At 38.5% G+C, this 20,290-nt stretch overlaps 3 protein-coding genes across 4 annotated transcripts; all 3 read left to right on the top strand.

Moving 5' to 3' along the window:
* The first annotated feature begins 2,149 nt into the window (after window positions 1–2,149).
* Window positions 2,150–3,790, top strand: LOC146651278 (tubulin alpha chain-like). The gene is made up of 3 exons (XM_085384264.1): window positions 2,150–2,297; window positions 2,542–2,690; window positions 2,796–3,790. Exons 1-3 carry the CDS (start codon window positions 2,177–2,179, stop codon window positions 3,771–3,773), a joined length of 1,248 nt encoding a protein of 415 aa, XP_085240390.1. The 5' UTR covers window positions 2,150–2,176; the 3' UTR covers window positions 3,774–3,790.
* Window positions 3,791–5,571: 1,781 nt separating this feature from the next.
* Window positions 5,572–8,784, top strand: LOC146651277 (tubulin alpha chain). The gene is made up of 4 exons (XM_085384263.1): window positions 5,572–5,696; window positions 6,914–7,136; window positions 7,444–7,592; window positions 7,698–8,784. Exons 1-4 carry the CDS (start codon window positions 5,694–5,696, stop codon window positions 8,673–8,675), a joined length of 1,353 nt encoding a protein of 450 aa, XP_085240389.1. The 5' UTR covers window positions 5,572–5,693; the 3' UTR covers window positions 8,676–8,784.
* A 149-nt stretch (window positions 8,785–8,933) lies between these two features.
* Window positions 8,934–19,121, top strand: dnajb2 (DnaJ heat shock protein family (Hsp40) member B2). 2 transcript variants are annotated; one of them, XM_085384266.1, is made up of 9 exons: window positions 8,934–9,279; window positions 11,631–11,726; window positions 12,115–12,224; window positions 12,330–12,383; window positions 12,588–12,701; window positions 13,237–13,311; window positions 13,677–13,809; window positions 14,774–14,844; window positions 15,696–19,121. In XM_085384266.1, the coding sequence occupies exons 2-9, from the start codon at window positions 11,662–11,664 to the stop codon at window positions 16,304–16,306; spliced, it is 1,233 nt and encodes a 410-aa protein (XP_085240392.1). In that variant the 5' UTR covers window positions 8,934–9,279; window positions 11,631–11,661; the 3' UTR covers window positions 16,307–19,121. The 2 variants fall into 2 exon arrangements, with proteins under 2 accessions (XP_085240392.1, XP_085240391.1); XM_085384265.1 differs by having other exon boundaries at window positions 8,934–10,422; window positions 15,696–19,120.
* The last annotated feature ends 1,169 nt before the right edge of the window (window positions 19,122–20,290 follow it).

Raw genomic sequence — 20,290 nt, 5'->3', positions numbered from 1 at the left:
GTATACAGTTAATTTATGCTGACTTTTACTTTGTTTTTTACACATATAAAGACCTCACAGAAACATAGAAATTATTTAAATCCTTTTCTGTCATTCTGCTTTGTTCTAGGTCGCAAAGGTCATCTCATTTTTTCCCAGCCCTAACACTGTTATGACCCACTAGTCTAAAAACTAATTATATGACATTGGAGAACTATACTCTCAAATAATAGAAGTGGGTCACAGCTTTATACAACACCCTTGATGACAAATCACATAACAGGATGTGTGTTTTTCCAGTGAAATCCCTGCTTGTGGAGGAATAGCATTAAATGCTCAGAATTTTTTACATTCAATATGTTTTACTGTACTAAAATGTAATGTAAGACTGCTTTAATTATAAAATTATATAAACTATACCATTGTGTCTAAAAGACATTAAAACACATAGCATATAGTACAATAGAGTTTAATATGATATAGCACTGAGCATTGTTAACACAAAAGAGCTTTGTTGTGTGATTGATATAAAAGAATATGACAAAAACGTCATTTACTCCTTTGGTAAGTGAGTCTCACTCCCTCAGGAGGGGAACTGAGCTCAAAATGAATAGTGCAGTTTAGACTACGGTATCACTCTTACTTCAGGTTAATAGTTATTACAATTATTTTCAAGACAAAAAATAATTACACAGCATGGTTTATATGAAAGTGCAGAGACCTTCCACTAAGTGCATTTAGTACATTAGTAACTATTTAACTTTTTAAAAATATTGTCAGTTTCTCTCCTGAGAATAATTATTCAATTCTATGTAGAATTTGTGAATAATACAACCACAGGTTGCTTTAATGTTTTATTACAAAACACTGAAAGTAATGAATCAACACTTCCATGTGTTTTGCGTTCAGCTCTTACTGTGGGCACCTGCGGCTCCAGAAAGTGGTTTAACTTGTTTAACATATCACAGAACTGAACAATATACAGTATATGTTGACTGATGTTTGTTATCCATACAGTGAAACAACTAGAACAGTAAGTTATGTTAGCACCTTGTTGAAGAATCAGCAAGAACATAGGAGCATGTATCATGCATACTTTATTTAGAAAGAACTCTTTCAGCAATCAACATAAATTTTAATAAGTTATAAAAACAACAAATTAGCCTCACAAGCCCAGATCCTATAAATGTTGGGACGCTAGTCAAAGCAAATAGTAAAGACAGAAAAAGATATTTGTCCATTATAATGTTAGTGGTTTAAAACATGAAAATCAAAACTGTGATATTATAACTTGCCAATATGGCAATGGAAAGTCAGTAATAGTGAAAAAACAGTTATTTGCACCATACTTCATATTCAGTAAAATAAACTTCACAGGTTTTGACAGGAGCATTTTCTCAGTCTTTGTGTTTATCCCTGACTGAATATTTATATTAATATAAAAAAAACAATTTCAAAGCATAATGTTTTTTTTTTATTTTATTTTAAAAAATGCTAAATCGCATAAGCTGCCACTGCAAACACTACAATGATAATTGCCAGCTGAAACTATAGGTTACCTTCCCCTCATCTGGAGTTTCCTTCTGCTTTGTGAAACATACACACCTGTACAATCCACTCAAAGACTAACACAATGAATAGGGTGTTGACCTCCTTTTGCATTGTCTGTCAAGTATATGATATTATCTTGGTCTCATCAGTAGGTCTGATTACAGTTCATATCAAATCACTATACACCTTAAGCCACAGGTATATAAAGCAGAGTATCACAGCTGCCTCGGGAACGACATCCTGTTACCGATACTTGGACACTTTGAAGAGAAAAAGTATGGTAAGATATGATTAGCTAGTGTAAAACTTATTGTAAGAACATGCTACTATATTCTGAATAGCTGTGAGACATTGAATATTCTTCAGGATTAAGCTGAATTGTCATGACAATCTGTTTCCTAATCTTGCTTAACCTTGTTGTTTGTTTTTTTTTATCTGAAGCCAACAATAAGTGTACTATATGATAGCTTAAATTGGGTTTGATAATTTGTTTCATAACACTCATGTAGACATGTGGGAAGTAAAGCAGTTTCACTCTCTGCAGCGTGAATGTATCTCAATTCATGTGGGCCAAGCTGGGGCTCAGATTGGTAATGCATGCTGGGAACTGTACTGCCTGGAACATGGGATCCAGCCAGACGGACAGATGCCCACGGACAAAATTGTCGGAGGAGGCGATGACTCCTTCAGCACATTCTTCAGTGAGACACGAGCAGGAAAGCACGTTCCCAGAGCAATCTATGTTGACCTGGAACCAACTGTCATAGGTCAGCACCAGTATTATTTGATATTTTACATAGGCTAGATAGTTTTTAATGTTCTATATTGATGTTTTTAAACAGAGCTATATATTTGTTTACTGTTTTTTTGCATTTCTATTTGTAGAATTTCAATTCATTAAACAACACCATCATATTCTTATTCCTCGAAAAGGTTTCTTGTACCAAAGTAGAAATAGTAAATGTTTTGATTTCTCATCCAGTAAATATCTATCAATGTTTTGTTGTACAGATGAGGTGCGTGCAGGAACCTACCGTCAGCTTTTCCACCCTGAGCAGCTGATTACAGGAAAGGAGGATGCTGCCAACAACTATGCCCGTGGCCACTACACCATCGGCAAAGAGATCATAGATCTGGTCCTGGACAGGACACGTAAACTGGTGAGACTTTGACAGTGTCAAAGCTATAGATTTGGAGTGTATTAAACATTTTGCTCAACTAAATGACTTAAGGGTTTTAATAATAATGAACTAATACATTTTCAGGCTGATCAGTGCACTGGCCTGCAGGGATTTCTCATCTTCCACTCTTTTGGTGGAGGCACTGGCTCTGGTTTCACCTCCCTCCTGATGGAGAGGCTCTCTGTTGATTATGGGAAAAAATCAAAACTCGAATTTGCTGTTTACCCAGCCCCCCAGGTTTCCACGGCAGTGGTGGAGCCGTACAACTCCATCCTGACCACCCACACCACCCTGCAGCACTCCGACTGTGCCTTCATGGTGGACAATGAGGCCATCTATGACATCTGCCGCAGGAACCTTGACATTGAAAGACCCACCTACACCAACCTTAACAGGCTGATTGGCCAGATTGTGTCCTCAATTACAGCCTCACTTCGTTTCGATGGAGCTCTGAATGTTGACCTGACAGAGTTCCAGACCAACTTGGTGCCCTACCCTCGTATCCACTTCCCTCTGGCCACCTATGCCCCTGTCATCTCTGCTGAGAAAGCCTACCACGAGCAGCTGTCAGTAGCTGACATCACCACCACCTGTTTTGAACCAGCTAATCAAATGGTGAAGTGTGATCCTCGTCATGGTAAATACATGGCCTGCTGTCTGCTGTATCGTGGTGATGTGGTGCCCAAAGATGTCAACTCTGCTATCGCAGCCATCAAGACCAAACGCACCATCCAGTTTGTGGACTGGTGCCCCACTGGCTTCAAGGTGGGTATCAACTACCAGCCTCCAACTGTGGTTCCTGGTGGAGACCTGGCCAAGGTGCAGAGGGCTGTCTGCATGCTAAGCAACACCACAGCCATCGCTGAGGCCTGGGCCCGACTGGACCACAAGTTTGACCTGATGTACGCCAAGAGAGCCTTTGTTCACTGGTATGTTGGGGAGGGCATGGAGGAAGGAGAGTTCTCAGAGGCCAGAGAAGATATGGCTGCTCTGGAGAAGGATTATGAAGAGGTGGGCACTGACAGCGTGGGAGAGGAGGATGAAGAGGGAGAAGAATACTGATTTTAATCCAGAGTAAATTTTTTTCTTCTGGTTTTCAAAATGTGGCTTTTTGCTTTTTTTGAAGTGAAAATAAATGTATCAGAAATATGACTACACTAACAATGTTACAATTTGTGTGACCAAATTGTGAACAATTTTAATACTCCATATTTCACAAAAACAGACCAAAATAACATATCTTTCACTGTGTGCTGAGTACCATGGCAAATTTACAAATCAAACCAAATCTAAAACCTTAGTTGAACATGTAAACATTTCAAAAACATTTTTACATTTCTCTTATCACAGTGCCATTTAAAAAAGTGTTTATATTCATAGCAAAAGAGTACAATGTGCTTTTGGTGTTTTAAGATAGTTTCTTTCTCTGGTTTCTGCCTGCTTTAAACACGCTCTCTCTCTCTCTCTCTCTCTTGCACCTCCCCCCACTATCCTCTCCCATGAGGAATGCAAGCTATGAAAGGGCTCCTATGTCAATTTCTTTAAACCATTCAGCTGTGACTCTGAGAATGAACGCAAGAGAAAAAAAAAAAACGACGGACTCTGGCTGGTGTTGCTTGTGTAGCTCATACTCAGACCATAGCCTGCAGCAACAATAGAATTCCAGTTCCATTTTGTATGAATCACTGCACTATGATTCAAACAGAGTGGCTGAAAAGCTGCATTAAAACTGAGCTCTACATTTCTTGGAAACTCTCTTTTTTAATCTTTTCACAATCTGTGATACATTATTGTAATCACCACACTGAAGTTTCTTTGTGTTCCATATTATTATATTTGATGAACTTTGGATTATCTTACTTGATTGTTTGTATGAATGTTTACTTATCATCACTATTTTTGTTACCATTAAAGCATTTTCCTTTTACATATAATAACCCAAATAAACATGTCAGTCTTTCCATTTTGCTAGCGTAATCTCGCATGATTATTTATTTAGTGGTTCAACACAGACAAGTCTTTGTGTGTGTGTGTGGGTGCAGATGACTGCATAAAGTAGCATTATCAATCTCCTTGTCTACTGATTTTGTTATAGTGTATATGTATGTTAAGAAATGTGTGGGGGTGGAGTATTTGCATGCTGCAATATAATCAGCTCATTTAAGTTATGTGTTAAAAAAAAATTAACTAATTTTGAAACTCTAAATGGTGCCATTGCAAACAGACACAAGCACACTGAGAAAAAGAAGTAGGTGGAAAATTGTTTTTTTTAAAAAAGAAGAAGAAGAAGAAGAAGAAGAAGAAGCAAAGACTGTAGACAGGCTGGTGATGGTGTCTGAAGGAGAGCTGTTGAGGGAAGCTTTTCTGGCTTAGATGAGTGGACAGATCCAGAGAAAAGAGATATGAGTTAGAACAAAACAAAGAAGTAATTAGTGAAGAAAGCTAAACTAAACTAGAACAAAATATGTGGGATACTATATCTACTAGAAAGCTCTGACAGCGAATGACTCTTATAGATAGTCAACAGACAGACTGCTGGTTAGTGGACTGATGGGATCAAAGGTGTGCACAATGATTACAGAGGATCTGGGAAACGTAACGAGCCACACCTGCTACACACACAGACAGAGACGTGACATGCAGAGAAAACAAACGGGGGAAAGGAAAGAGAACACAGGAAAGTCAGAAGGGGAGTGAGGTGTATATAACAGTGAGAAAAAAATGTTTTTCATAATGATCTTGTGTAGATAAATGTAAGGAGATATGCCATTAAAATACGTATTAGGGACTTCCCTCTTTCCCCCCCCCCCCTCCCCGCCCCAACTGCTGTTCCCTCCCACAAATGAGCTATACAGCTGCCTGCTGTCATTTCCTGCCTGCCCCCTCCACATCCTTCTCTATATAAACTCCGAGTCTCCCTTTTTTCTGCACTTCTGCCTTGTGTCTGAATCCTCAACGTCGGTCGAAGGACAAGCAGACAAAATGGTGAGTAACTGTCTGGCTGATGACGTAGCCTTGAAATTTTCATTCTCTCTCCCCTCCTTACTCCTTTGTTTCTGTTGCATGGGTTAAATATCCAGGCTTTTTTTTTTAAAATGCTTCAAGTCTTCAGTGTTGTGTGGGAGTTTACTTAAAATCAGATTATATTAAGTGATCATACTTTTGAGCTAAATTTATACAGAATTTTTTTTTTTTTTTTTTTTTTTTTTTTTTTTTAGGGCTTGTCTGAGAATTTGGTGAGAACAATGCACTAGTGTACTTGCATTTGACTAAAGGAGAAGTCATTTTTGTACTCTTGGGAAATCTAGGTCAGATCAGACAATGAGTTGAACTGTTGTCCTTTTCAAACCTCAATGCAGAGCTTTTAGTATAAAAAGAGAAAATATATAAAGTCTTTAGTTCCTAAACAAGCACAGGATACTGTTTTCACAACTACAAAGTAGTGAGCAGGGTAATCGTGGCAGTGGGGGATGGATTAAAAAGAGGAGTGGTCTGGCCTACAAGTGAGAGTTAGTTCGCTGCCATTTTGCAGCTGTTAAGAATTTTAGGGTTGAAGGATGTGGAGAGAAAGAGAGGGTGAGACAGTCATCCCTTCCCGTTACACGGCGCTATGGAGCCGGACAGGATAGGGGAGGGGAGACACAAAATGGGGAGGGATGAGGAAAGGGAGGAGATTCAGGATTAAGAGGTGGGGGGGTAAGGTTTTCTTCTTGATGCATGACCTTCCTGTTTGCCATATACAGGATTGTATGTGGCCTTTTTTCCCTCCCCCAAGTTATAAAACTATCTTTTAGGCAAATGAGGAGCTTGCAGTTATTAACTGTATATCCTGTCCATTCAACTGTTAAAAACCCAGAGTTCAGACACTGCGTTGCTTATATTATATGCACCACTGAAAGCTTAAACATTAGTGTTCTGATACACTTTTCAGTAAGCAAGCTTTCTCTCCTTACTGAGGTATTTCCTTTTCACAAATTGAACATTGTCTTGTAAATTAATGGGGGGTAGACTAAGGATCTCTAACAGTATACACTCCTATAAGTCCCCCTGCCCACCCATCCCCATTAGTACTCATTAAATAAGTGCCCCAGATATTGCTGTGCCTTTCAGCAGTCATAGCTAGTTCAAAATATGATAACTGGTGTCAGGCAGTTCATGTGTACATAAACTTGCTTTGTCTAATTTTTTTCCCCCTCCCCCAGCGTGAGTGTATTTCTATGCACGTTGGCCAAGCTGGAGCCCAGATGGGCAATGCATGCTGGGAGCTGTACTGCCTGGAACATGGGATCCAGCCAGATGGACAGATGCCCTCTGACAAAACTCTCGGGGGAGGTGATGACTCCTTCAACACCTTCTTCAGTGAGACTGGGGCAGGAAAGCATGTCCCCAGAGCAATCTTTGTTGACCTGGAACCAACTGTCATAGGTCAGTAACGTGCAAATAAACAAGTACTTGCATATATTGTCATGGCTAATCTGAAAACTGATAAGATGGATGTAAACAAACAAAAATGACTCCAGATGTTTGGGTTAAATTTCATTTTCTTGCAAATTGTCATTGTGTTTTGTTTTTGGTTTTTTTTGTTTTTGTTTTTGTTATTTCTAAACTGTCACTGTCTGCAAAATAAAGGGACTCCTCTTAATTTGATGCAAGAATACAGGACACTAGCTCGTGCACTCCTAACGTTTTTTTTTTTTTTGTTTTTTTTTGTTTTTTTTTCTGTTTCTTGCAGATGAGGTGCGTACAGGAACCTACCGTCAGCTTTTCCACCCTGAGCAGCTGATTACAGGAAAGGAGGACGCTGCCAACAACTATGCCCGTGGCCACTACACCATCGGCAAAGAGATCATAGATCTGGTCCTGGACAGGACACGTAAACTGGTGAGACTTTGACAGTGTCAAAGCTATAGATTTGGAGTGTATTAAACATTTTGCTCAACTAAATGACTTAAGGGTTTTAATAATAATGAACTAATACATTTTCAGGCTGATCAGTGCACTGGCCTGCAGGGATTTCTCATCTTTCACTCTTTTGGTGGAGGCACTGGCTCTGGTTTCACCTCCCTCCTGATGGAGAGGCTCTCTGTTGATTATGGGAAAAAATCAAAACTCGAATTTGCTGTTTACCCAGCCCCCCAGGTTTCCACGGCAGTGGTGGAGCCGTACAACTCCATCCTGACCACCCACACCACCCTGGAGCACTCCGACTGTGCCTTCATGGTGGACAATGAAGCCATCTATGACATCTGCCGCAGGAACCTTGACATTGAAAGACCCACCTACACCAACCTTAACAGGCTGATTGGCCAGATTGTGTCCTCAATTACAGCCTCACTTCGTTTCGATGGAGCTCTGAATGTTGACCTGACAGAGTTCCAGACCAACTTGGTGCCCTACCCCCGTATCCACTTCCCTCTGGCCACCTATGCCCCTGTCATCTCTGCTGAGAAAGCCTACCATGAGCAGCTGTCAGTAGCTGACATCACCAATGCCTGCTTTGAACCAGCTAATCAAATGGTGAAGTGTGATCCTCGTCATGGTAAATACATGGCCTGCTGTCTGCTGTATCGTGGTGATGTGGTGCCCAAAGATGTCAACTCTGCTATCGCAGCCATCAAGACCAAACGCACCATCCAGTTTGTGGACTGGTGCCCCACTGGCTTCAAGGTGGGTATCAACTACCAGCCTCCAACTGTGGTTCCTGGTGGAGACCTGGCCAAGGTGCAGAGGGCTGTCTGCATGCTAAGCAACACCACAGCCATCGCTGAGGCCTGGGCCCGACTGGACCACAAATTTGACCTGATGTACGCCAAGAGAGCCTTTGTTCACTGGTATGTTGGGGAGGGCATGGAGGAAGGAGAGTTCTCAGAGGCCAGAGAAGATATGGCTGCTCTGGAGAAGGATTATGAAGAGGTGGGCACTGACAGCGTGGGAGAGGAGGATGAAGAGGGAGAAGAGTACTGAAGAATCAAACATCATCACGCATTCCAAATGTTGTGAAAGTAACACATTCCCACCAAAATCCACACATGTGGTGATTCGTCAGTATTGTCAATAAAAGTTCTCATAAAAGTGTCGTGTGAAGTTGTGGACATTCTTGATCTGCTTAACCAGGCTATGTTAGCAACTGTATAACTTAAGTGTGTAATACTGCAATAGTTGAGTACTTTTCTAGTTCAAATGCTAATAATTGAAGTTATCAATTATACATATTTATTTTTAACAAGTTTCGGGCTTTCAAAGTGGAAGAAGATATTTTATCAGCATTATGGTGAGAGGTAGTATTAGCAAATCCAGAGACATCTGAAACACTGTTTTGACACATTACATAATTTATCATATACTACTTTTTAAACTTGATATACACAATCCTGCTTTTGTTTTTCTTCCCATGTTTCTGGGCAGCTCCACTTCACTTTTAGAAAAGAAATTCCAGGCTCTGTTCAGTTTCCTGCTTCTCTTCATGCCAAGCTGAGTGACCAGTAGGCGTTTACGATTTACTCCTGCTTCCTGTACTTTTTCCTTAGGCCAGCAGGTGAAAACAAAGGGACACGGGTAAAAAGTCGAGGTTGGTGTAGGTGAAATTGTCTGCCCTTCAAGTTTTTATGTCCTCCGATCAACATAGTCTTATATTGGACCAAATTATTTTCCTGTGTAATTTATTCTCCTAAACAAACTGATTTGATGTGAAGTCGAGCCCACTTCAATTACGATCCAAGGTCCCCCATCAAAGATCAGATTAACAAAAAACAGACATCAGATTAACAAATAACTTAAATTACAAAATGAATCTAATTTATTCATTAAACTATTTTAAATGCCAATATCAAGTCCTAAAAGTTTCATATATTTTTTCACTCTTATTTACAATATTCACTTAAAAAATCTAGATCTTTCTTTGACATCCCACCTGCAGTACCCATCTGCCCACCAGGAGGCGGTCTTCTACACTTTACTATTCATAACATGGCCTAGGAGGTTTGATTACACAAAGCTGAGCAGTCCACATAACTCTGATATTACATGATGTCCTCATTGTGTGATCCAGATCAATGACTCTACCGATTAATCACGTGCTAAACTGGAAACCTAATTTCTATAATCTACCTATATGATTACCTACTAATAAAGTATAGCGGGATGTCAGAATTACAACTGGACTGTAGTAAAATCGTTTCCTCGTTTCCCCGCTCGACTGTAAATTATTTAGTAATTTCTGCGATGATTGGGTGATCTATATTTAAAAAGAAAAAAATAGTTTCTAGGTTTTGGCATATGTTTATGTTTAGAGGTTAAAGCATTATCACGGAGCAACAGGCGGGCGCTGAGGCATGCAGGGCGGGCCCGGTGACGTTTCCAAACGCTGGCATTTTCTAGGCGCTCTATTTTTTTCTATGCGCTCGCGGTGACGTAGCGCGTGGGGCAGAGGAGCACTAGGGACAAACACAGCTGACTGCGCGCATGCTATCTCGGTGGGGACTTCAGCGCAGACCCTAACGCTAGGTTACAGTCATATTGGCTTGGTGGAAAATATTTGCGGTGAAGAAACAGGCCGAAAACAGGGGAGGTGCCTGTACGGCTGTCAACAAAGGAGAAGAAAAAGAGGGGGAGTGTAGTCCAGAAGGACCGCTATAACAACTAATTCATTGTCGCTCCAAACTGGTGGACAGACGGCTAAACTGCTCACTCATTAGGCCAAAACACTCCTAAGGTAGGTCTATTGCCGAGGTTAGGCGTAACAACTTGTGCCTATCCAAATAGGTGCTGCAATTTATGACAGATGTCCAACTTTACCATAAAAGGAGATGTGCTACCGAAATACCAAATGATGTTAATTGTGCCCTAATGTCAATACTCGAATAGCACAGCACCTGTGCCTCCAAGTTCATCTGTCCCTGTATTTAAGCGTCTATAAGGCCTGCAGTCATGTCAGCACTGCAGCAGTTGACAAATGCCTTGGCGCTAGAAATAACATAGTAATGAGGCTTGTATGAGTGCATGGCTCATCCTGAAGGGGCAAAGAAAGTTAGATTTAGTTGTTTCACCTCAGTTCGGAAGTCCCCTTCAGCCCCGAAATGATTACAAATGAGACTGGCATCTCGGTTAGGGTGTCGTCTGTGGCTATTATAGAACAGCTGACTGTGCCAAGATCCTTTTTTTTTTTTTTTTTTTTTTTTTTTTAAAGATAACAGGCTTGATGCTTTCATGTGACCGTTCTGAAGTAGTTTATAACAGGTAAATTTATGATTCAGTGAAGTCTGCTGATTAGGTTTTTATTTACTCTTTCAAACTCAATATATTTGTTGGAAATTTCATATTATAAAAGGACCTAAAGGAGTTTTTTTAGACTAGTTAAGAGAATGTATTTGGCTTTAAAATATCTATAGATTAAAGTGTCTGTCCTTTTATGCATGCATCACATACAAGTTGCTAATTGTTTAGTTAAAAATGAAAACATTACTAACCATACTGCTTCCACACTAATGTCATATTCTAGCTTTAAAGTGCTGATTAATAATACTTAACTAAAGTTAAAAAGCATTCTTAAAACTAATGTAGCTTTAAACTCAGTGTAGTTCAACTCATGAGTCCTACAGTAATACAGCTGTTGAACAGTTTGAGCAGCACTGTCTTAGTGAAATCATAATTTAAGTAAATTTAGGGGGATATAATTTTCCAGCTTCTAAATACATGTTTTAGAGTCGTTTTACTGTTTCCAATAGATCCATTGAGCTCATATAACCTCCACTACAATGGTGATTAAGCATTATTTAAAATCTACTTGGTTCCATAGATACAAAAGTTTTTTTTAGTCAAGAGGAGCATTTTTAAAAATGATGCAGAAGCTGTACATCCACACACATTGGTGCTTTTAATTTCTGACCAAACAAAACTCGTATTTGTATTTTTCTTTCAAAGCGTGGTGTTTTGAGGAGTTACAGGAGGTGACATGGTGGACTACTATAGCATCTTGGGAGTGTCCAAAACAGCCACTCAGGATGACATCAAGAAAGCGTAAGTATCCTGGGACTATTTCAAGTGTTAGAAAATATAGTCATAAGTAACAAAAAGTTCACTTGAGTAAAAAAAAATATATCTGAAGATATATTTGAAGTGTGAAAACCTACTTTAGATAGCAAGGTTATGTAAGCACTGAAAAACTGAGGCCACTGCCAGTATGTGCTTTTGTGTGTTTATTTTTTAAGAGTTTACAAACTTTAGAAAAACTTTTTGAGTTTAATTTCAGTCCAAAAAAAATTGCTTTTCAGGGCAAAGATGTATTATCATATTATGTCACTAAATAAGCTCATATCTCATAGATGGAGGTTTAAGAACTAGACTTCATTATGTGTGTGGTTATTTATATATAAGCATGGATGTTTGATGTTGTTTGTGTTTTCAGGTACCGGAAATTGGCCTTGAAATGGCATCCTGACAAAAATCCAGACAACAAGGAGGAAGCAGAAAAAAAGTTCAAAGAAGTCGCTGAGGCCTATGAAGTCCTGTCTGACAGTAAGTCGCCATAGATGACAACTGGTCTAATATGTACAAGGTATACTGTAGATGTATATGTGTACGGATATTGATTTCCGTGGGTAATTTTTTCCTTTTCGACAGAGAGCAAACGTGATGCATACGACAGATATGGAAATGACAGAATGCGACACACAGGTATAAATATATAAAAAAATCTGTGATATTGTTGCATCCATTATAGTAATCATTAGCAATCTTCTAATTGCTACAGTTTAAGAAAAAAATGTGTTTGGGTAATTTTCTTACTACTATTACCTACCCTTCCTACTTGCTCCTTCTCCTTTACGTTAGTCCTAATTTTTCCTTTTCGCTCCTGACTGTGACATGTTGGTTTCTCAGGTTCCTCCAGCTCAGACTTTACAGAAATGCCTGGCTTCACCTTCACATTCCGCAGCCCAGATGAGGTGTTCAGAGAATTCTTTGGTGGACAGGATCCCTTTGCCAGCTTCTTCGGTAAGTCAAACATATATTGGGGTGGGGTTCATCTGCTGTTAGTTCAGAAACTAATACTAACATTTATTTATTCAGTCTAGACGTAAAATAAAAAAATATGATGAGAGTAATTTGTCTTAGGTCTACTGTAACTGAACTAAATTAAATGCTACAATATATTCCAAAGTTACAAATATAAGAAATAGCTTGAATATAGAGGAGTAGCTCAATAATAAATATCCAGAATATTACAGAGATTAAATATAAATGGTCGACATTCTACTCTAAACTCAACAGTAAAACCTCTAAACTGCTATTTGTTATTTTCACTGCAAAATGGAGTAACTATTGCACTATGTACTGTACATTAGAGCTGTACAGGCAGATAGCCACATGCAGGAATTGTTTCCTGCTTCATTTAGTGGTGAATTTGGGTAATCTCAGTCTGTCTCTGAACGCACTCCTGTGACTGGCCAGCACGTCATGGACTGGGTGGGAGGTATTGTCCATTACTGTTGTATTTTTATGTACTTGCACGTCTTTGTCTCTCACTCAGATGACTTCTCCTCATTTGGAAGCTCATCGTCTCGTCTCAGCCCGGGGCGATTCTTCTCTTTTCCATCAGGAGGAGGTAAAGAAGTAAATATTATAAGTAAACTGTTTGCAGAGGATTGAGGAGGATTTTCCCATGTAGTTTTTCCTTTCAGCTTTACTTTACTGGTAATTAATGCAATTCTACTCAGTTAAACTTCTATTATAAGCTGTTTCTATCATCAGTGGTTGCCAGGAGTGTCTCACAGAAAGAGGGGTTATAACTTTTTGTGTTGTATGTCATCAACAAATGCCAGATTAATGATATTTAATATTGTTAATATCAAGAGTTTCACTTGTTAGTTTAAAAAATACTTAAAAGAATTAATATCAGGAGATGGTTTAGATACATTAAAAACGAATATTGCTTTCCTCTCCTCTTTTTGATTGTTTGACTCTCTACAGTTGAATTCTCCTCTTTCTCCACTACCTTGGGTGGTCTGGATGGGATGGACAGCATGGGTGGAGGGATGGGCAACTTTAGATCAGTTTCTACTTCCACTCGCATCATAAATGGAAAACGCACCACCACCAAGAAGTATGGAATTCCTTATCAATTCCTATTATGCAGCAAAGGAAGTACATATTCAAGTGTATTATCTTCAAAGCAAAACGTGAAAAATTAATTGAAGAATATATTAAATTTAGCACCAGTAAACAGTTTCACATTCCAGCCTTTTAAGAATTATCTTGATGTGACTGTGGTTGCTGAATAAGAGCAGTGCATATGTGCATGTTTGAATTGTATTTGTCTCAATAGATTGTCCCTAGAAGCAGATCGTCATCTATTGTTTGGGAATACTTTAGATTTAGAGCAAAGAACAAATCATATGCAAAGGGCACCATAAAGTTGTGTTGGAACTACAAAGCAACAAAATGAATGTGTACACCTACCTAAAAATGCAGCATTCACACTGCAGTATGAAAATTGCATGAAGAGCCTGAAAGGCATTGTAGAGGTTGATGACATGTCTTGTCCAATATCAATTCAGAAATCCATAAAAGTGAGGCTGTACATTGCATACAGCATATTATTTAAGCTCACAAAGATGTAGTGGAAATACCAACACAGTCTCATTTCGTTTCTCTATAGATCTGTGTTTTTCTAAAGGGGTAAAACTTGCACTGTATGCAAAATGCCAGAGGGTAAGCCTAATTAACAGGAATATAGTGCAATGTCAAAGTGAAAGCAGTGCCCTCGTTATCAGTTTATATTCTTCTTCTTCTGAAATGAATCAAAGGGACTGTCTACAAGCCTTGTAGACAGTCCAAAGCATAGATGTGAAAGCCTTCTTATCTTTATGTGGCAGTGTATTTGTGTCACTAAAATGAAAGCGAGTAATTGTGGTAGATAATCATGATTATAGTGTTAATCAAAATATTTTTTGGCTGTAATTTTTCAGCCCTAAGACTGGTTACGCACTTGCACAAACACAGAGGCACTAGAAATGGTGGTGGCTTTTAAATAATTCCACTTATGTCTGTATTTGTCTTTCCTACAGGATAAAGGAGAATGGGCAGGAAAGAATAGAGATTGAGGAGGATGGTGTGTTGAAAAGTGTTCTAATTAATGGTGAGACAATGCTGACGGAATAAATGAATTGAGATTTAAAAAAAAAAGAAAAACTAAAAAAAACCAAACTTTTTTCTGGTGCTTATTTGCTTTAACCTGAAAACACAAATTCAGTGTCAACTTTTTCTAATACAACCACAATTGTGTCAAAATGCAGTGCTGCTTATTCAAAAGATTTCAATGCAAGCAGGGAAATGTGTTAAAAAACAGACGAGGTTTCAGTTTGTATTTAATCGATCTTATTCTTATCTTTAATATTTTTATTTTTAATTCAGGTTTTTTTGAGTCAGTTCCCAGAGTAGGTTTGCTTTTTAAGTTTAGTTTAATTTTTAACAAGGTTTAGTTTTAGTTTAGTTTTTATGACTTTCAGTGTTAGTTTAATCATATTCAATTGAGGACATGTGCCAAAGGCAAAATTTCAGGAAAATTAGTATAGATATTACAATAAAAACACTGAACCTTTTGAAAGCAATTAACTCTTAGTCTTGTAGACATCCGAAGTCTCAATAAATAACTTCATAAGTGCCTCATCAGCACCGATGAATGTAATTTTACAAGTTTAACAAATACTAAGGATATTTGCTTGATATTTTTCATAAAATAATTTCAGTTAGTTTTATTTTTTCTTTTATAGTCTTAATCATGTTTTTTCAGTCTGCGGAAATGTTTTTCACATAGTTTTAGTTATTGGTTTAGTTTGTTTAACTATATGTACCTTGGCTTTAGTTTTTGTATTACCGCTTGACCTGAAGTTTTTGCTTGGTTATGTGTTTTTCTTTATGTCTAAGGTTTTTGCTTTGTGTTGATTGTGCAGTGAGACAGCTGTCTTGTTGTTTTTGTTTTGATCGAAGGTGTGGAAGATGAAATGGCCCTTGCTCTGGAGCTGAGCCGACGAGAGGAGCAGGCCACTCCAAAGCCACGACTCCAGAACAAAACCGCTGAGTCAGACAGATCCCGCCTGAGCCCTTACACTTCACCCACGCATCGTTCATTTAGCTCGGCCCCATTCTACCACTACGGGGTTGCGGGAGGCAGTGAGGATGATGAGGAAGATGAAGACCTACAGATGGCTTTGGCATGCAGCCTGTCAGAAATGGAAGCCCAGCAGAGAGCTGCTGCTAACGACTACATATCAGGTGCTCGGGGTGGGGGCAGAGCTGTCAGTGACAAAACTGGGGGCCGTTTAGATGGCGGGATTGCTAAGGCAAAGCATTTGAATGTACAAAGCAGGGAAGAGGTTGTTGCAGGGCAGAAATGTAAAGAGATAAAATTGGGTTCAGTAGCTGGAGATGGATGCAAAAGTGTGGCAAAGGGTACAGTGGAGCTAGGCTCCTCCCCTGAGTCATCCACAACTGCCAGCACTACACCCCTAAGTCAGTGCAGTGAGGATAAGTTTAAACCTGTGATAAAAAGTGATTGCAGCGTGAAAAAGAAAAAGAAGTGTGGGTGTGTTGTCTCCTAATGATGTGTTTTTGTAGGTTTACTTTCTTTGGGTTGCCTTATTATACTGACCTCAGTGTTTTGCCTTCAGCCAGCTCTAATGTAATGTGAATTAAGCAGATCTTTATTTGAGACAGTGCCTATACTGATGACAAGGCTTCACATTCCTCCAAAGGAACACACTAAAGATAAGATTTGTGGTTACGTTTCTACATTATCACAGGCATTTAAATTGTTTTTGCATTTGGATGCAAGCTGGTGTGGAGGATTGCTCGTGAACGCGAATTTGCCAGATATTTGCATAGACTGATGAATTGGAATTAAGTGATGATTTAGATCTGTTGTATATATGGCCACAATTGAGTCTTTTGTGAGGACCAGTTTAAGTAACTCTAAAACAAAGCTTGAAAGGCCTTTTAGAATTTAAGGTTTGAGTTTAGGTTTAAAGCCAAACCTGGAGTTAGGAATATATTTGGGAATTTTGAGGTTTGTGTAAGTTTTTTCAGAATACATTATGTCAGTGAAGGTCTAAAATTGAGTGTGTGTGGTGGTGTTTGTGTGTGCATGTCGTTCTGTGTAGCTCTTTCTGTGTTTGAGTCAGCTGAGACCTTGCCATAGAATTTTCTCATTCAGACTCTCTGGCAGTGGGAATGTTGCACAACTGTGCCACACGAAAATCAAAGGTAGCCCACAGAACTTTTTGTGGTTTATTTCCAGGTTGCCACATAAACTACTTTTAACTGAAGACCAGTGTTTCTCAGTCAGCTTGTTATGATGTCCAGAATAAGTATGAAGCAATAAGTAGTTAGGTGAAGCACATGCTCACACACTTTGACTATCTTGTTGTTGGAAAGTTGAAGTAGGGAGGTGCTCGTGTATCATTAAATCCAAGTTTATCATATGTTGGTCCTGCACTTTTACCCAAATAGCATTAAAATTGTAATCAGATTTTAGATTATAGTTTGGGGAAAGCACTTTATTAAGTTAAAGGACAAATCGCAGTATTGTGACTGAAACAGCTACAAATAATGATTGTTAAGTCTTTGTACATGTTAACTACTTATGTGTTTGCTATTCTTACATTATCGATGCAAACGTGCCAAGCTTTATAAACAAATTATAAAGATAAATCAGTTTTTGGATTCTCCTTGGTCCTCCTGCAGTAGATGTGACTGAGAGTGTTGTCAAGTGATTGGAGGAAGAAGAAAGTGACAATGATTGTGACGGCAGTGTGTTACCTGTCCTGGATTTTTAAAAATGTTGTATTATTGCATCCGGTTACAGGATGTATAATAGCTAAATGATCAAAGAACATTTGTTTACATGCTCCCTGAGCGAATTATTAAACCTCAGCCAACTCCAGATGAGCTCCCTTGTGTGCAAAATTACAAACACTGTACTTTAGGGGTGACTTGATGACTTTCCCTCCTGCACTGCTTCCCAGCTTTCAGGCTTAAATACTTTTTTTAAAAAAGTTCCCCCAAAAAACCTTTGATTAAATTATATGTCTTAATAATTAACGAAAGTAGACAAAAGTAAATAGGAATAAACAGACTAGTTTTCTACAATTAAATTTCAGTTAGACAATCAGTCAGCTGCTACTAAAGTTGGGTTTAATGTGAATGGTAACTGAAATAGTTTATCCAGCTCATGTCCCGCAAATATTGATTTTGTTGGGCTGCATGTTTGTGTCTGTGAGACAGTCACAGGATGGAGTCACTGAAGATAGTTAGTGTTGGAGCTCATGCATAAAACTCAAATATGCCTTTTTTGTAGATCTCAAGTAACATGAAGATACTGCCAATGTTTTAAGTGCAACACTAAGAAATGTTTTAAATGTGGTTGTTGCTGCAGGGCAAAGCTGAAAGCAAAAGAAAATCATGCTGGTGCCAAATCATGCAGATGTTAAAATAATTACTGCTGCCAGTGTTATGTTGTAATATGCATTAAAAAAAGACACATGCCTGTCTCAATGAGTTTCTAATTACAGGCAGTGTCCCTTTGCCCTGGTGTGTTTTATGCTTTATGTTTGTAATTTATATTGACACATATTTTTCACGAGTGCCTCATTTATCATAGATTGCATGAGTTTTGTTTTCACTTGAAAGTATAGCTGTCAGCACCGGCGAAGACTAAAAGTGAAATAGGAAAATGAAAACTTGAATAAATATATCAGCCTGTATTAATTGTTACTGATTACTCACACGTTGATGTTCTTTTTATTTTCACATTGTTAAAAAGGAATTAACGAATAAAGATTGTGCCACAAGATAATTTGGAATATTTTATTTTTTTTAGAATATGGCAGCCACGTATTTTCCACTAATTTACACTAAATTCATGCTAGTGCAAAATGATGATACAGTATGATAACTGTTTGATAATTATATAGTCATGGAAATCTGAAGGATTATTTTCAGTTCTCAGGACCCTTAAACATTATAAGACAACAGAATCATGCATTAAAAACTACTTCCTGCTTTTACTGATTTGGAAACTGCACATGTATGTGGTTAACTGTTTCTGTGTGTCTTGATTAAGTTCAGATCAGGAGCTTATATTTTCAGTATAGCCCTTATTATGCGAGTGGCATAATGCACCATTTGTTATAAGATATGTAACAGGGGCAAGGGCATCATTAGTCATTGTGTTTTAAACTAAAACAGTAGTTAAGTCCCATAGACTGTTGTGTGTTTTTATTTTATTGTATTTTTAATTTAGTTTATCTGCACTTACGACTTCCTTGGATCAGGTTATTCAGTCTTGTTGGTGTTAATGTTTAAATGTGCTGGATCACATACACATTACTTTTCATCTGTTATGTAGCAAACACATCTAGTATCATATTGTTGGGACATAAGTTTGAATACTTGTTCGTTTCTCTTACGATTCATGCTTCCTGTTTCAGACTCAGACTTCGAGGCCTTCACAACCTAACCTGATTGGCTCACGCTGCTCTGTGCCCTTGCCCTGCCCTGAGGTAAAGAACCAGTGTGAATCTGAGGCACCCATTCCTTCTCCTGCCCCCTAAACTCCAAGTAGATGAGATCAGATGATGCCTACTTGCATATCTGATTAAGTATAACCTGTCCTTGTACATCTATTCTTACAGGTCAAAGATTATATCCCACGATGCACTTTTCTATCTCTGCCCACCATGGCTCCTACCTGCTGAATGACACTTATAAGATATATGTATTTAATATGTTTGTGTCTCTGAGTGCATGTGTGTATGTAGCTCACTGTGGAACAAAAGACTGAAAACTCTAAGGAGGTACAGTAGTTACAATCATCTCTTCATCAAATCATCATGTTTCTAATAAATATGAAAACAGTGCACAAAGCAAAAAGAAAGTTCTTGTAAAACACATGAAGCAGAGAAAATAAAGATTTTCCTGCTGACTTTTTTTTCTCAGTTTGTGGTAGCGTCTTTGTGGCAAGATTAAGGCTGTCTAACAGTTAAGATAAAACCATAAAGTTGAGGTAAAAAGTTGTAATACGTTTATCTTTAACTCGTGTTTGTTGTTATAAGATAAAAACCCTTTAACCCATAGAAGATATATAAAATTTAGATGTAGCTTAGGGTCAAAAAAGTAAAGTGCAACACAAACTGCATTCTTTGTAATTGCCAGGAGGGAGTGACACCTCTGGTTTAATAGAAAAATGTCCAATTGTATTGATGTCTTTGGAAAAATGATCATACTGCTCCTATAATTTGCGACCATAGTAAGAACTTTTCTAATGATCTGAATTGCTAGTTTCAAGTGTTAATGGTGTCTGTTGATGTTAAAAAAGGGATAAAGCAGGCTGCTATACTGTAGGGTGGTAGGGTGGGCCCTTGGTTTCTCACTCAGATCACTCTAGCTCATCACATCTTGTTTCCAAAAGCCAAGTTAGTGAGTCAAGATGCTCAAGGCTTCATTATGGTGCTTGATGATGGATTATATCACAGTGGCTATCTTGCAGTCATGGTAGAATCAGCAATCCAGAAAACAGAGAACACTGA

This window comes from Rhamphochromis longiceps, linkage group LG16 (genome assembly GCF_057381845.1).
Source record: "Rhamphochromis longiceps isolate RC_006_pf linkage group LG16, R_longiceps_female_GT1.1, whole genome shotgun sequence".
Lineage (NCBI taxonomy): Eukaryota > Metazoa > Chordata > Actinopteri > Cichliformes > Cichlidae > Rhamphochromis > Rhamphochromis longiceps.
This window is presented reverse-complemented; position numbering and strand designations above follow the sequence as displayed.